Here is a 17,135-nt window from a genome sequence, read left to right on the forward strand (position 1 = left end):
AGCTCCAAGCTCAATGGGGAGTCTGCTTCACATTCTCTCCCCTCTCCCTCTGCCCCTCCCACTCATGCTGTCTCTCCCTCTCTCTCAAGTAAATAAAAGTCTTAAAAAAAAAAACTTATGAGATCCAGAAAAAGTGAAGATTATAACTACAAATTTATATATTAAAAAGGAAGAAAGGGGGCACCTGGGTGGTTCACTCAGTTAAACATCTAACTCATGTTTTTGGCCAGGATCATGATTTCAATGTCATGAGATTGAGCCTCATGCTGGGCTCTGTGCCCAGGGCAGATATGCAGTCTGCTTGAGATTCTTTCTCCTCCCTCTCCCTCTCCCTCCCCCTCCCCCCAAAACATGATAAATCTTTTTTAAAAATTGAATAATAGGGGATCCCTGGGTGGCTCAGAGGTTTAGCACCTGCCTTTGGCCCAGGGCACGATCCTGGAGTCCAGGATCGAGTCCCACGTCGGGCTCCTTGCATGGAGCCTGCTTCTCCCTCCTCCTGTGTCTCTGCCTCTCTCTCTCTCTATGTCTATCATAAATAAAGAAATCTTTAAAAAAAATTGAGTAATAAATTTAAAAAGTAAAAAGGAAGAAAAATCTCAAATTAGTAACACTAACCTTTCACCTCTCAGGAAACTAAAAAAAGAACAAACTAAATCTAAAGCTAGCAAAAGAAAGGAAATGATAAAGATTTTAACAGATTAGTAAAAGAGAAAAACAATGGGGGGGATCAACCTGACTAAGAGTTGAAGTTTTTTAAAAGATCAATAAAATTGACAAAACCCTTAGCTAAATTAACTAAGAAAAATGGGGAGAAAACTCAATTAACAAAAAAGAGGGTAAATTCCCAGTGCATTCATTCTGTGAAGCCAGTGCTACCCTGAAAACAAAGCCAGACACAAGACACCACAACAAAACTACAGAACAACATCTCTGATAAATACTAATATAAAAATTCTCAACAAAATACTAGCAAGCCAAACTCGACTACACATTTAGAAAATTATACAGCATGATGACATGGATTCCTGGAATGCAAGGATAGTTCAACATAAAAAAAAAATCATCTGGTCAGCATTTAAAAATCAATACTACATTAACAAAAAGGAAGGACAAAAATCGCAGTCATCTCAATTGATGCAGGAAAAGCATTCGACAAGACTCAACACTCTTTCATGATAAAAACATGTAAGTTAGGAACAGAGAAAACTACCTCAACATGATAAAAACTGACAACTTAATAGCATCAGTCATTGGTGCAAGAGTGAAAGCTTTTCCTCTAAGACCAGAAACAACACAAGGATGCCCACTCTGACCACTTATATTCAACACAATATTGGAATTCTTAGCAGGAGCAATTTAGCAAAAATAAATAAATAAAAGGCATCAAACTAGAAAGGAAAAGCAAAATTACGTTAGTTCACAAGCTAAGACATGATTTTTTTTAATGACATGATCTTTTATGTAGAAATCTTAACGATTCTAAGGTGAAAAGCTGTTAGACTAATAAAATCAGTAAAGCTGAAGGATACAAAATCAACATGGGACAATTGTTTCTATACACTAACAATGAGCAGTCTGAAAAGGAAATTAAGAAAACAATTTCATTTACAATAGCATTAAAAAGAGTACTTAGAAATATATCTAATAAAGCTGAGGAACTTATATCCCAAAACTTAACAAAAAATGGAAGCTTTATAAAAAATGGAAAGCAATCCCATGTTTATGGACTGAAAGACTTAATATTGTTAAAATGTCAGTACAACCCAAAGCAACCTACAGATTCAACACAATTGCTATCAAAATCCCAAAGACTTATTTTGCAGAAATTCAAAAAAATCATCCTAAAATTCATATGGAATCTAAAGGATCACTAAACAGCCAAAATAATTATTTTTAAAAAGAACAACTTAGAAGACACTTCTTGATCTCAAACATACTACAAAGCTACAATAATCAAAACAGTATGGTACTACCATTAAAAAATACAGACTACTGGAATAGACTGGAATCTAGACATTAACCCTCACATAGTCAAATGACCTTAGTAGAGTGCCAAGATCATTCAGTAAGGAAAAAACAATCTCTTCAATAAATGGTGTTAGGAAAACTGGATATCCACATGGCAAAAGACTAAAGTTATTAGGCCTTTATCTTACACCACATAAAAAATAAATTCAAAATGGGTTAAAGACCTAAACATATGGCCCAAAACCATAATACATAGGGGAAATCTTCAGGACATTAGATACAATGATTTCTTGGATGTGACACCAAAAAGAACAGGTAATGAAAGCAAAAATAAAGTGGAATTACATCAAACACTAAGATCTTTTTTTTTAATTTTATTTATTCATTTATTTGAGAGAGAAAAAACTCAAGCACAGGAGCAAGGGAAGGGCAGAGGGAGAGGGAGAAGCAGACTCTTCACTGAGTAGGAAGCCCAACATGGGGCTCAATCACAGGACCCTGGGATCATGAGCTGAGCTAAAAGCAGATGCTTAAATGACTGAGCCAGCCAGGCACCCCAAACATTAAGATTTTGTTCATCAAAGGACACAAGAGACAGTGAAAAGGCAACCTAAAGAATGGAAAAAAAAGATTTGCAAATCATGAATCTGATAAGGGGTTAATATCCAGAATATACAAAGACTCCTACAACCCAACTAAAAAAAAAAAAAAAAAAAAAAAAAAAAAAAAAAATCAACCTGATTAAGAAATGTCAATTGACATTTCTCCAAGAATGATTAAAAAAAAAAAGGCCAACAAGCATCTGCAAAGATGCTAAATATCACTAGCCATTCAGAGAAATACAAATCAAAACCCAGTAAGATATCATCTCTCACACCCACTTGGATAGCTAGTATCAGGAAAAAAAAAACTGAAAATAACAAGTATTGGCAGGGATTTGGAGAAGCTAGAACCCTTATGGGGCAGTAAACTACTGTGTAAACCACAGTGGAATTAATACAGATACTATGGAAAACAGTATGACAGCTCCTCAAAAAATTAAAATAAAACTAGTTATTGATCCAGCAATCCATTTTTAGAATATATAGCCAAAAGAATCGAAAGCAGGGGGCACTTGGCTGGCTCAGTGGTTGAGCATCTGCCTTTGGCTGAGGTTGTGATACTGGCATCCTGGAATTGAGTCCTGCATCAGGCTCCCAGGAAGCCTGCTTCTTGTTCTGTCTATGTCTCTGCCTCTCTGTGTCTCTCATGAATAAATAAATAATTTGTTTTTAAATTGAAAGCAGGGTCAAAGAGACATTTGAACTGTTCACAATAGCCAAGAGGTGAGAGCAACACAGATGTCCATCAAAGGATGAGCAGATACACAAAATGTGGTACATACATACAATAGAACACTATGCAGTCAAAAAAGAAGGAAATCCTGTCACATGCTACACCATGGATAAACTTTGAGGGTATTATATTAAGTGAAATAAGACAGTCACAAAAGGACAAATACTGTATGATTCCACTAATATGAAGTATCTAAAATAGTCAAATTCATTGATATAGAAAGTAGAATGGTGTTTATCAGGTTGGGAGAAGGGAGCAAAGCAGAGTGCTTGTTTAATGGATTTCAGTTCAAAAAAAAATGAAAAATTTCAGGAAATCTGTTCCACAATATAAATATACTTAACATTAATGAAACTGTATGCTTAAAAATGTTTAAGATACTAAAGTTTTTGTTTTTTCACCTCAATAAAAAAGACACTTAAAAAAAGTTATAAAACTGGGATCCCTGGGTGTTGCAGTGGTTTGGCGCCTGCCTTTGGCCCAGGGCGCGATCCTGGAGACCCGGGATCAAGTCCCACATCGGGCTCTGGTGCATGGAGCCTGCTTCTCCCTCTGACTGTGTCTCTGCCTCTCTCTCTCTCTCTCTCTCTCTCTCTCTCTGTGACTATCATAAATAAATAAAAATTTAAAAAAAAGTTATAAAATTGTATAGTTTCATATAAGAGCAATGACTCCATTCTTTTTTTTAAGATTTTATTTATTTATTCATGATAGTCACACAGAGAGAGAGAGAGAGGCAGAGACACAGGCAGAGGGAGAAGCAGGCTCCATGCAGGGAGCCTGACATGGGACTCAACCCCGGGTCTCCAGGATCGCGCCCCGGGCCAAAGGCAGGTGCCAAACCGCTGCGCCACCCAGGGATCCCGACTCCATTCTTTTTTAAGATTTTATTTATTCATTCATGAGAGACACACATCACACACACACGAGAGAGAGAGAGAGAGAGAGAGAGAGAGAGAGATTCAGAGACACAGGCAGAGGGAGGAGGCTCCATGCTGGAAACCTGATGCGGGACCACGCCCTGGGCTAAAGGGGGTGCTAAACTGCTGAGCCACCCAGGCTGCCCATGTTTTGAAAAAATAAAAACAGCTAACACATTTGAGTGCCAAGCGCTGATTTAGGGACTTAGTATGTTTTAATGTCGTTAATCATACTACAACAACTCTAAGAGATAGATAAATGCTATTACTGTCCCATTTTATAGATGAGAAAACAGACACAGGTTAATTAATATGTCCAAAAAAGACAAAGCCAGGGTCTTTTGTTTTTTTTTTTTGTTGTTGTTTTGTTTTTTGTTTTTAAGTTTCTTAAAAGATTTATTTACAGGGCACCTGGGCAGCCCACTCTGTTATGCAACCACCTTCAGCTCAGGTCAGATCCCAGGGCCCTGGGGATTAGGGCCCAAGTCAGGCAGGCTCCCTGCTCAGTATGGAGTCTGTTTCTCCCTCTTCCTCTGCCACTCCCCTAACTTGTGTTTTCTCTCTCACACACAAATAAAACCTTTGTAAAAAAGAATGGAATGAGCAATCTGAAATGAAATCTTCTTAAAAAGATTTGTGAGAGAGAGAGAGAGCATGTGCACATGTGTGTGCATGCAGGGGCAGGGGTGGAGGGGTGCGTACAGAGAAAGAGGGAGAGAGAATCCTCAAGCAGACTGCCTACTGAGTGCGGAAGCTCTAGGTGGGACTCAATTCCAGGACCCTGGGATCATGACCTGATCCAAAATCCAGACTCAAGAGGCTTAACCAACTGGGCCACCCAGGAACCACCCGCCCCCCGCCCCCCCCCACACACACAAGCCAGGTTTTAAATGCAGGCCCTCTTGAGACACTATACATGTTTTTTTCTTCTTTTTTTTTTCTTTTTAATTTATTTATCCATGAGAGACAGAGAGAGAGAGAGAGGCAGAGACACAGACAGAGGGAGAAGCAGGCTCCATGCAGGGAGCCCAACACAGGACCCGATCCAGGGACTCCAGGATCACACCCTGGGCCGAAGGCATTGCTAAACTGCTGAGCCATCTGGGCTGCCCCTATCCATGCTCTTAACCTCTATGCAGTACATATAGAAAAGTCTGGAAAGATAATAAACCAAACTATTAACATTCTCTAGATCTCTCTGATTATGATGTTTTCACTATATCTGCTCCTATTAAATTTATGCAAAGATCATGTACTGTTTTTTATAAAAAGCAAAAGGAAATATTGACATTTTCAAAAATATACTTAATGGAACAGCAAGGTCTCTATCCCTACTAACAATGACTTTATCTACTTTTATCTCTGTACTCAGAATCTTCACTAAAGAAAAGCTATTCTATTTGCTCTAACACCCTTTCTCAGCTTGCTTCTCTACTTCTGTAAACTATCCTTTCCCTGGAGAGAATGTCCTCTCCTATACTCTAATGCATACCTTCTGATTTACCTTCTCACTTTTGTTGTAATTTATCAAAATCCAGTTCTTAACTCACCTCTTTTAGGAGGTCTTCTGAGACCTGTCATTAACCTTTACCATTTTTCTTCTACTTAGAGAAGAGGTTTTGTGTCCCTCATAGAGCTATTAGTAAAGTCTCTTAAAGATGTTACTACTCCTTCTACAGGCAAGGATACTCTGGGCAAGGGGGCATAACATATACTTAGCACCCACATCTAGATTTCTAAAGACATTCCTACCAGAAACAAAAGCTGCTTAGAAATGGGACTGATTCCAGATCTGGGATAGGGAAATTACAAGGTAAATCTGATTCCTCTTGTGCCAGAAGGCCAGGAAACAGAGGCTAATGCAGGAGGGTCCAAAAGATACAAAAGCCACTTTGAAAGTGGTATCACTGATGGAAACTGAGACAATCTGACCAAAAAGAATAAGGATTGTAACTTATTTTAATGTTTAATGAAGGAAGAGGGCACCTGGGTGGCTCAACTGGTTAAGTATCCCAACTCTTGATTTTGGCTCAGGGTCGTGGGATTAAGTTCCACTTCTGGCTCCACGCTGAGCATGGGAGCCTGCTTGGGATTCTCTCTGCCTCTCTCTCTGGTCACTCATACCCAAATTCAAGAAAGAAGAAAAGAAAAGAAAAGAAAAGAAAAGAAAAGAAAAGAAAGGAAAGGAAAGGAAAGGAAAGGAAAGGAAAGGAAAGGAAAGGAAAGGAAAGGAAAGGAAAGGAAAGGAAAGGAAAGGAAAGGAAAGGAACGGAAAGGAGGAAGGAAGGAAGATAAAAGAAAGAAAGAAAGAAAAAAAAAGAAAAGAGAAAAAAGAAAAAAGAAAAAGAAAAAAAAGAGGAAAAAATCCAAAGGTCCCTAAACTAAAAATTGAGAAAACTACAGCTAACATTTGTGATCATTGGAAGTGACCAATATATTATTATTACATACCTTTTTAATATCACCATTTTTAAGTGGAACATAGTTTATTAACCAGTTGATGAGGAAGAACGTTCTCAGAGGGAAAAAAAAATCAGCTATTTAATGACAAAATGGGGTTGGAATGGTAACCCCTATTTGCAACCCCTATTGAAATAAAAAGAGGATTCTTCTAAATTAAGAGACTGAGAGACGTGACAACCAAATGCTATGTGAGCTTTGATAAGATCTTTATTCCAAAAAATAACAAAAAGCAAAAAATACAACTATTAGGGGTGCTAAGTGGCTCAGTCAGTTAAGCATCTGCTTTGGGCTCAGGTCATGATCTCAGCATCCTGGGATCAAGCCCTGCCTTGGGCTCCCTGCTCAGCCTGCTTCTCCCTCTCCCTCTGCCGCTCCCCTTGCTGTGCTCTCTCTCACTGTCAAATAAATAAATAAAATCTTTAAAAAAAACAATTATTAAAGATCCTTGGAGGATAACTGAGATATCTGAACAAGATTGACTGCTGGATGACATTAGGAAATTCTTATCAATTTTCTTAGATGTAATCATGGCATGGTAATTAAGAAAGAGGAATGTCCCTGTCATTAAAAGATGCACACTGAGTATTTAATGGTGTGGTGTCATGTTGCCTGTGACTTACTCTCAAATGTTTCAACAAACACATACACAAATGCGATACACACACAAGCCAGCATAAGTAAAGCAAACAGGACAAAATGTTAATTTAGATTAAAATATACTGCAATTAATTATATTCTTTTTTTTAAGACTTTATTTATTCATAAGAGACACAGACAGAGAAAGGGGCAGAGACATAGGTAGAGGGAGAAGCAGGCTCCATGCAAGGAGCCCCAATGTGGGACTCGATCCTGGGACTCCAGGATCACACCCTGAGCCAAAGGCAGCCACTCAACTGCTGAGCCACACGGGCGTCCCAATTATTAATATTCTTCTTTAAACTTTCTACATGTTTGAAATTTTTCACAAAAGAAAGTTAGAGAAACATTAATAAAGTTGTAAAGTTATTTTTTTTAAGTTTTTTTAGTTGTAACATTATTAAGGGAAAAAATAACTCCTTGTCTCTAACTTTCACTTAGCACCTTCCTGTGATGTATCTTTCTCTTAACCAAAGCATACTTCACATATAATATTAGTTTCAGGTGCACAACATCCTGATTCAATCACTTACTTTTTAAAAAGTACTTCCTGTCTGTGCAAGTAACCATAAGTCCCTTGAGGACAGTTAAATTTATACAGGTTTACAAATATACAAATAGCCCAACAGATGTTGTTACTCATAAGTAACACCAAAGACCACATTGATAAAAATCAAATGTCTGTTAATTTCAAGTCCTAGCTAGGATTTGAAACAATATAAAGCTTTTGATAACAACAGTATAAGTACAATCACACTGGAAAAGTTTGGCACCATCAAAATAAAGCTGAACAGGTACATATACCGTAACTTAAGAATTTTTTGCCTGGGTAGGTATAAGAATGTTTACAGTAGCACTGTCTACAAGAGCAAAAACCTGGAACAACCCAAATCTCTATTAACAAAGAAATGAATAAACTATATCAATTCACTGGAATACCACCGAGCAATGAAAATGAACTAGAGCTACACACATCAATGAATCTCAAGAACATAATGTTAAAGAAAGCAAGTTATACAAGAATACTAGCAATGATTTCATTTATAAAAATTTCAAAAACACTCAATGTAAACAATGCATTATCTAAGGAATCAAACATATAGAAAAGCGAATGATAAACACAAAATTCAGGATAAGAAGTACCTCTTATGAGAAGAACACATTGAAGCCCTCTGGTTTTACTTATGTTCTTTTTAATGACTTAGGTACTGGCAGCAGCTCTTTCTGCCCACGGGTCCTAACCCCGTGCTTTAATAAAACCACTATTTTGCACCAAATAATTTAAAATAAAAAATAACTTAGGTACTAAGTATATAGGCATTTTCTGTGTTTCTGTTTTTAGATTCTGTTGATGATTTACTATTCATTTTTTTTTATTCTACTCAAAATCTAGTAACAACTGAGTATAAAAAAGAGAATACTTATATGTAGGTCCTGACTTTAAGGTACATGAAACCTCAATTCAAAAACAGTACTAAAGGGATCCCTGGGTGGCGCAGCGGTTTGGCGCCTGCCTTTGGCCCAGGGCGCGATCCTGGAGACCCGGGATCGAATCCCACATCGGGCTCCCGGTGCATGGAGCCTGCTTCTCCCTCTGCCTATGTCTCTGCCTCTCTCTCTGTGTGTGACTATCATAGATAAATAAAAATTAAAAAATAAATAAAAAAATAAAAAAAAACAAAAACAGTACTAAATTATTCACATAATAATTGCATTTATATTTTCTACATTTGTTTAGTAGCAAACCAGTTGTGAGTATTCAAATAGTCAAACCCATCAGCAGTACCAGTTAGCAAATTAATCGGGAATAAAATAAATCCCCCCACCCAAAATGCCATGCCTGATGGGGGGTAGGGCATGCCATATCTAATGGCACTCACATTTACTCATTTTACTGAACGATTTAAGCTCAGCTTGATGATAAGATAAAGTAACCCTCAGAATCTGATACAAGAGGTTGCCCTTTTGCACCTTTTATCAAGGTTAGAATCACTAAATACAGGTTCACAGAGAAGTCTCGTTGCCTCTTCATGACAATAAGGAAATTACTAACATCACAATTTCATTTGTGTCTTATACCCTAAACGCTAGAGAGGCCTGAACCTCTAGTAAATGACCCAAGTAAATGCCACACTAGCAGCTTACAGGGTTTTCAGGAATGCTTTCCAACAGACAAGGCACAGCTCTAATATACCTGGAAGAAGTCCCTATGGAACCTTGCTATAAAACAGGTAAGTTGCTGGAGACAAAAACAGGAGACATTTTTTTTTTATTTTTTATTTTTATTTTTTTATTTTTAAAGATAACAAATATAAGTGTCAATATAATTTGCCTTGTTACAGGTACAATGTTGAATAGCAGATGTCGAGAGCCTATTTATCTTGTATGACTAAAACTTTATGCCTCTTGATTAGTAGCTCCCCATTTCTCCCTCCTCTCAGCCCCTGGCAACCACTATTACATTCTTTGGTTCTATGAATTTAACTACTTTATTTTTTTTTTAAAGATTTTATTTATTTATTCATGAGAAACACAGAGCAGAGACACAGGCAGAGGGAGAAGCAGGCTCCATGCAGGCCTGATGAAGGACTCGATCCCTGGACCCCAGATCACATCCTGAGCCGACGGCAGACGCTCAACTGCTGAACCACCCAGGAGCCCCAAATTTAACTTCTTTAGATACCTCTGTAACCAGTTTAATTCAGTTAGCATAATGTTGTGGCGTAATGCAGAACGTCCTTCTTTTTTAAGGCTGTATTGTATTCTACTGTGTGTATATACCACGTTTTCTTTATCCAATCACCCATCCATGGACATTTCGGTTGTTTCCACAGCTTAGCTATTGTGAACTGTGCTACCAGAGAACTTATTTGCAATGTATAATTCAGGAGAATTATCACAGGGTCCCTCCACCAGGTTCAACTATAGTTGCCAAACACATTGAGAAAAGAAGACCTAGCTTACAGAATGTGTTGAATTGCTCTTTATTCAAAGCCAGACACAAGACTGATACCAATCAAAGAAACAAATAAAAAGACCTAATTGTTGAGCTGGGAGTACTACCTGCCCAAGCATGAATAAGCAAATGCTTCATGTTAAAACAGTGAGGTCAGGAGACATTCAGGATCAAGCAGAAAGGGTAATAATTATATTTATACTTCCATTACATTATAACTTTGATCTGCAGAGATTCACAATGTTTACTCTACAGAGTATGCCTGCCTACATTATACCTACTAACTGGGTGTATGCATTTAATGTGTCTGTCACGTCTTCCCTACCAAATTTATTAAAACCAAACTAAAAATTTTGTATGCCAAACCTGAAAAAGATAGCCAAAAAAAAAAAGTTATTAAAACTTCTATATGCTAACTGTATGACTATAAGATCACACCTACTTCCACCAGCCCTTCAATCTCTTAAAAAACAAAACAAAACAAAAAACTAAACTAAGTTAAAGATTTGTTCAACTTTTGCTTATCTACCAACCAAGTGACCCTTGCTTTTTACAAGTTCTACTGGAATATAAGTATAACTCATGCTAAAACTACAACATAAGTGTTTGTAATATAAGCTTGTCAATAAAAAGAGATCTTTGCTGACCACCACAATGCCCTCAAACCAACAATGATCTTTATAAGATCAATGAGCTTTATAAGAAGCTAGGATAGTTGTACCCAATCACCTAACTCACAGCAATATCTCTGACATAATGCAAGAATTTAAAGATAATCCCTATAAAGTATAATATGGTAGTATCTCCATCAATGATGAAAATGAGTTCCAGAAATATGCCACATTATCAGGAACTTTGTTACAGAAGGACAAAGAGTTTCAGAGGGCAGGATCACATTTCAAAGATGCTGTATGTTGGAAGGGCAATTCCTTCCTCGGTTTCCAATTCCAACCCACAAGATGCCCAGCTACTCCCTCTCTTCCTGACACCCAATTGATCATCTTTCCTTGCCACTGCTTCTTTCAAAGAATCTACTCCAAGAATTTGTTCAAAATTTTCATAAACAGATGGGAAGAATGAGGGAGGATAGGCAAAATGGGTGAAGGGGAGAGGGGGATATTGGCTCTCAGTTACAGATAATTAAGTCACAAGAATAAAAGGTACTATATAGGAAATAATAGTCAAAGATACTCTAATAGTGTTGTATGGTGACAGATAGTAGTTACACTCATGGTGAGCATAGCCTAAAGCAGAGATATGCTAAATCACTATGTTAAACACCTGAAACTAATGTAACATCGTGTCAACTATACTAAGTCTAAAAAACTTAAAAAATAACGATGAAAAAGTTCTAAATACTGTGAGAATTACTAAAATGTGACATGGAGACAAAAGAACGCAAATGCTATTAGAAAAATGGGGCTAAGACACTTGCTTGACACAGGATTGCCACAAACCTTCAACTTGTAAAGAAACACAGTATCTGTAAGGCACAATAAAGCAAGTGAGGTAAAATACGTGTGTATATACATGTGTGTTCATATATATATATATGTATGCCTATATATACACCTCCATTTCTAGCTTTTCTCTCAGCAATGATATGTATTTTTTAGATCTTTCATTGCTTTTATCAGATTTTTCCTAGTTGTTTGATTTCCTTGGGTACTACTATAAATAATATCTTTCACAATTTTATTTTTCAACAGCTATTATGGAGAAACAAAAATTGTCTTTGTAATTTAAAAAAAAAATAAAAAAAAATAAAAATGTCATGAAAAAATGATCTTCTCCCTAAACATTTTTAAACCTTCCTTATAACTAAGTGTAATAGTATTAGATATGAAGCTACATGCATAATAAAACTACTCACCGGGGCCACCTGGGCCACCTGGGTGGCTCAGTGATTGAGCATCAGGTCATGATCCTGGGATCCTGGGATCAAGTTCTGCATTAGACTCCCTGTGGGGAGCCTGCTTCTCCCTCTGCCTATGTCTCTGCCTATCCCTGTGTCTCTCATGAATAAATAAATAAAATCTTTTAAAATAAAGAACATAAAACCACTCACTAAACACTGTGCTAAGTACTTTGCATGCTCTCTTTTTCACTTCCCCCTCAATTCCATGAGGAGGATACACCATTAGCCTTCTACTACAAATGTAGGAGAGAAGTTGGCCAAGGACATGGTAGCAAAAATTTAACCCCAGGTCAGACTATAAACCCAATCTCCTTCCACTCACACTTCCACTCTTCTAAGTTCTTTTATCTTATTAATGGTTACAAATCACTCAAGTCCTTCTCAGCTGATCCTGTAACATAGCATCTGCCTTGAGCACTAACGGCTTGAATGCTCTTTGCTCTCCTTCTCAGGCCCATCAACCTCTTTTAAGTTAATAAACTGAGAGCCTACAGTGTACAAGGTAGAGAAAATCAAAATATGTAAAGCACAGTCTTCATCTTCAAAATATTCTTATGGACTCCTAGGAACTAGGAGTAAACTACTGGGATGCCTGGGTGGCTCAGTAGTTGAGCATCTGCCTTTGGCTCAAGTCATGATCCCAGGGTCCTGGGATCAAGTCCTGCATCAGGCTCCCCATAGGGAGCCTGCTTCTCCATCTGCCTATGTCTCTGCCTCTCTGTGTCTGTCATGAATAAACTCTTAAAAAAAAAAAAAACTTAGTAAACGACTATTAAGAATGGACGCTTCTTTAAGGAAATACCATCAAACATCAGAAAAGTTCGATTTTCAAGTAAAACAGATGTCACTCATTTAAAGGACCAAAACTTTCTTTAAACCAAAACTTTTCTTAAAGTTAAACACCTCAGGGGTGCCTGGCCGGCTCAGTCGGAAGAGCATGCAACTCTTGATCTCAGGGTTGTGAGTCAGAACCCCAAATCAGGTGTAGAATACTTAAGAACTTAGAAAATAAATTATGCATCTTAGATAAAAAATATTTTTACCTTAAGTATAAAACACAGTATAACAATAAAAAGACTTAACATTGAGAGGCACCAGGGTGGCTCAGTGGGTTGGGCATCCAACTCTTGATTTTGGCTCAGGTTGTGATCTCAGGGTTGTGACACTGGGCCTGGTGATGGGCTCCCAGCTCAGGAGTTTGCTTGAGATTCTCTCCCTCTCCCTCTGTACTCCTCTCCCAAGCCATACAGGTTCTAACAAATCTTTTTTTAAAAATGTTAAAAAAAAAAAAAGACCTAACGATTAAATTTACTAATGTGCAGAATATTTTACATACAGTTAGAATTTAGTCTTCACCAAAACCCTGTACTATCAATGGCCCCATTTTAAAAGAATATAACATTAAGCAGAGTATCCAAGTTATTTGCCCTAAGTCATACAATTAGTAAATGGTAAATTAATCATGACTTAATATGCAGCATGTACTTGTCTATATAGCCTGGTGATACACTTATCACTGATTCAAACATTTACTGTCCACCTACTGCATGCATAACATTGTGTTGAGAAATAAGGGCAGTTAACAAGATAAGGTATTCATGAAGCTTACCTTCTGGTTAAAAATCAGATAAATAAGAAAGTAAATAAGATAATTACAGATTGTATAAAATATTCTAAAGGAGGGACGCCTGGATGGCTCAGTGGTTGAGTGTCTACCTTCGGCTCAGGTCGTGATCCCGGGGTTCCGGGATCGAGTCCCACGTCGGGCTCCCTGCATGGAGCCTGCTTCTCCCTCCTCCTGTGTCTCTGCCTCTCCCTCTCCCTCTCCCTCTCTCTCTCTGTCTCTCATGAATAAATAAATAAAATGTCTAAAAAAAATATTCTAAAGGAAATCTGGAAGGTGGTGTGAGAAAGTAACTTGGAAAGGCTTACTTGTTATGGCCTCTTGTAGTTTTGTTCTCAGATTGTTCCCACACAAGCTGGCCAAACAGCCAAGCTGGGGACCAGAAAAGCAGGCAGAGAGAAGACCAACCTCTCCTAGTGAAGATGATCAGAAAAGTGGCAGGGAGAAGCCCTAGTGTCATGTTTTCACAAATGTGTTGGCATTTTTCCACAAACCCTAATGAGACAGCGTTCTTTCTACTGAATAATACCGTGCCTAAGAGGACATCACCTTTGCCTGATGATTGTGGTTTCACAGCACCTTTTTAAAATCTCAACAAGTGTCTGTACACATTAACTCATCTAGCATTACAAAAGGCAACCTAATTTTAAACTGAACTTAAACCACATTATTCTACTCAGATGATACACAATTTCCAAAAGCAAATTATTGGGTTTGTTTTAAATACGGGTCCCACATGGGCTTCAACAAATTAGAAAATTATTTCAAAGAAACAGACTCATACCAGGTTTAACATGCTGAGTAGTCCCAATCCTATTTTTAGAAAGACAACACTCCTCATGTACAACTTTTTCCAAATGATACTAACAAGGTCAAGGATCATACCCTATCTAAAAACAAGAGGTATACAACACAGCTAGGATCTCTGATCATGGCTTACTACAAGTGGTGTGACCTGAAGGATTTATTTATGTATTTTGCGTAGGTCTTTATGTTTATAGATTTTACATTTAAAATATTCCTATTACTGTATTTATTGTTCTCATGTATTTGTTTTCATTCCATCCATTCATATTTTTCATATGGTAGTGTTGCATTGAACTGACAGTCTTTAAAAAAAAAAAAAAAAGTGGGGGGATCCCTGGGTGGCTCAGCTGTTTGGTGCCTGCCTTTGGCCCAGGGTGTGATCCTGGAGTCCCGGGATCGAGTCCCACGTCGGGCAACCTGCATGGAGCCTGCTTCTCCCTCTGCCTGTGTCTCTGCCTCTCTCTCTATGTCTCTCATGAATAAATAAAAAACTTTATAATAAATAAATAAATAAATAAATAAATAAATAAATAAATAAATAAATAAATAAATAATAAATAAATATCAAAAAAAATAAAGTGCTTCAGGTTTTACCAGCATTTCACATTCACTGGATAATCTGAGCTCCAGAACAACCTGTGAAGAAATGTGTCAGTAAAAGTATTATCTTCCCCTCTGCACAGTGGTAGGATTGGAGCTCAGAAAAGGTTAGGTAAGACTGCACAGTACTTGGCAAGGGCAGGGCCCTGACCAGGCCTTCAGACTCTTTGTTCAGGCTCTTCTCCCCACAGGGCGCTACTAATTTAATACTTGAACTTTTCATGTGTCTCTCTTCACCAAACCTGGACTGTAACTAAGAGTCATACCCCCGCTGCTCTGCCAATACTCTTGAGTGCCCAAATGCAACCGAACTCCAGGACTTTTCAGTAAACATAAACACGAGCACACGTTCCCGTCAGGACACTCACTATTCAACGCTGGGTTTGCTCCACTGCACAGAACTTGTTAGAATACTCGGCGGCCTTAAAGCATAAACCTTAATGGAACTGACTTTTTTCACTCGGTGGGAAATTCAGTACATGAGAAGGGTGACTCATAGCACTAACTTACGGCTTTCCAGATTAATAATTCTGGAGGCCACCGCAAAAGCCTGGATTACAGACCCCTACTCATCCCCACACCCGGAGGTGCTTAGTGTCAAAGAGAGGTAGTGAAACAGGGAGGGAGGTGGGGCTGGAGCTGGCTTTCCTTCTGTCTGCGACCCGGGCAGCCCGTCCGCAGGACCCAGGAGTCCCCCCCGACGCCGCGTCCCGCCGGGACCAGAGGGACCACAGGGACCACCCGGCCGCGCCGCGCCCCGCCGCGCCCCGCCGCGCCCCGCCCCGCCCCGCACGGCTGGGCTGCCCCGCCCCAGGCCGTCCCCACCTGTCCGGGGCAGCCCGCACACCTTCCGGCCCCGCAAGGGCAGAAGATGCGCGGCGGGAACCCGCCCCTCCGCGCCGGGCTACCCCGGCCAAGTCGGCTTCCGCCCCCAGCCCACATGGCCGCTGCAGACCGCGCCCGCGTCCGAGGGGCCCGAGATCGCCGCCGGCGGGAGGGGGCGGCGGCGCTGCGGCCGGGGGGCGGGGGGAGGAAGCGCGGCCGGCCGGCCGGGGAGGGGGAAGAGGAGGAGCGCGCCCCGACCGGCCGCGAGGGCAGGCGGAAAGGGGAGGAAGTCCGCCGGCGGCGGCGCCGCGGAGCAGCGGGCGTCTGTCTACCTGGGAGCAGAAGTACGAGCCCTGGATGCCCAGCTTGATGCAGGTAGGACACTGGAGCTTGGCCTCGCTGCTGCAGCCGTCCGTCTCGCACACCCGCGTCTCCACGGCCGCCATGCTGCCTGGCTGCTGGAGGAGCGCCTCACGGAGGAAGAGGGGGAGGGGGAGGAGGGAGGGCAGAGGAGGGGACAGAGGCCGAGGCGGGGGAGGAGCTCGGCCCGCCGGGCCTGGGCGCGGAAGCAGGAGGAGCGCCCGACCGGCCCAGACCACGCTGCGCGCCCCGCCCCCGCCCCGTCCCCGCCCCGTCCCCGCCCCCGCCCCGCGCGCGCAACTGGCGCCCCGCCCCGCCCCTCGCCCCGCCCCCGCCCGCCGCCTTCGCCCCGCCCCCGCGCGCGGCCCCGCCTCCCCGCGCGCGGCGCGCACGTGGGGGCTGAGAGGGAGCCGGGCGGGCACCTCCGCCGGCTCCGCGCGGGCTCGCGCGCGTCCCGGGCGAGCGGAACCTCCCGGCGCCGGGAGGGGAAGGCCAGGTGCGGCCCCCGGGGCGGGGCCCCCACGTCCCGCGCTCTCCGTACCTAGACAGCGCGCGGCCGCGCCTTGCGATCGCAGGGTCCTCAGTGCCCCCCACTCGCGAGCAGCTGCAAAGGACACCTCGCTCCTCTGCCTTGGTCCACCCGGCAGCTCCTTGGAAGAGGAAGGTGATTCCCTTTTCAAAGTTGTGTTTCTCTCGGGTAGTGTCGGCTCTGAGGCCTAA

The 17,135-nt window shown here is 40.9% G+C and overlaps 2 protein-coding genes across 3 annotated transcripts in view; one reads left to right on the top strand and one right to left on the bottom strand.

The window, feature by feature from the left end:
• Nucleotides 1-16,605, bottom strand: part of METAP1 (methionyl aminopeptidase 1) — a 69,555-nt gene extending 52,950 nt beyond the window's left edge. The window contains exon 1 of one of the 2 annotated variants that reach the window (XM_055313287.1): nt 16,388-16,605. In XM_055313287.1, coding sequence (XP_055169262.1) covers nt 16,388-16,501 — 114 coding nt within the window. In that variant the 5' untranslated portion in view covers nt 16,502-16,605. The remainder of the gene's footprint in view (nt 1-16,387) is intronic. The other variant, XM_055313286.1, reaches the window with a different exon arrangement.
• Nucleotides 16,309-17,135, top strand: part of EIF4E (eukaryotic translation initiation factor 4E) — a 103,760-nt gene continuing 102,933 nt past the window's right edge. The window contains exon 1 of the mRNA XM_055313289.1: nt 16,309-16,430. The gene's annotated coding sequence lies outside the window, so the exon portion shown is untranslated. The remainder of the gene's footprint in view (nt 16,431-17,135) is intronic.

Source organism: Nyctereutes procyonoides, unplaced genomic scaffold (genome assembly GCF_905146905.1).
Source record: "Nyctereutes procyonoides isolate TBG_1078 unplaced genomic scaffold, NYPRO_anot_genome, whole genome shotgun sequence".
NCBI classification, from domain to species: domain Eukaryota; kingdom Metazoa; phylum Chordata; class Mammalia; order Carnivora; family Canidae; genus Nyctereutes; species Nyctereutes procyonoides.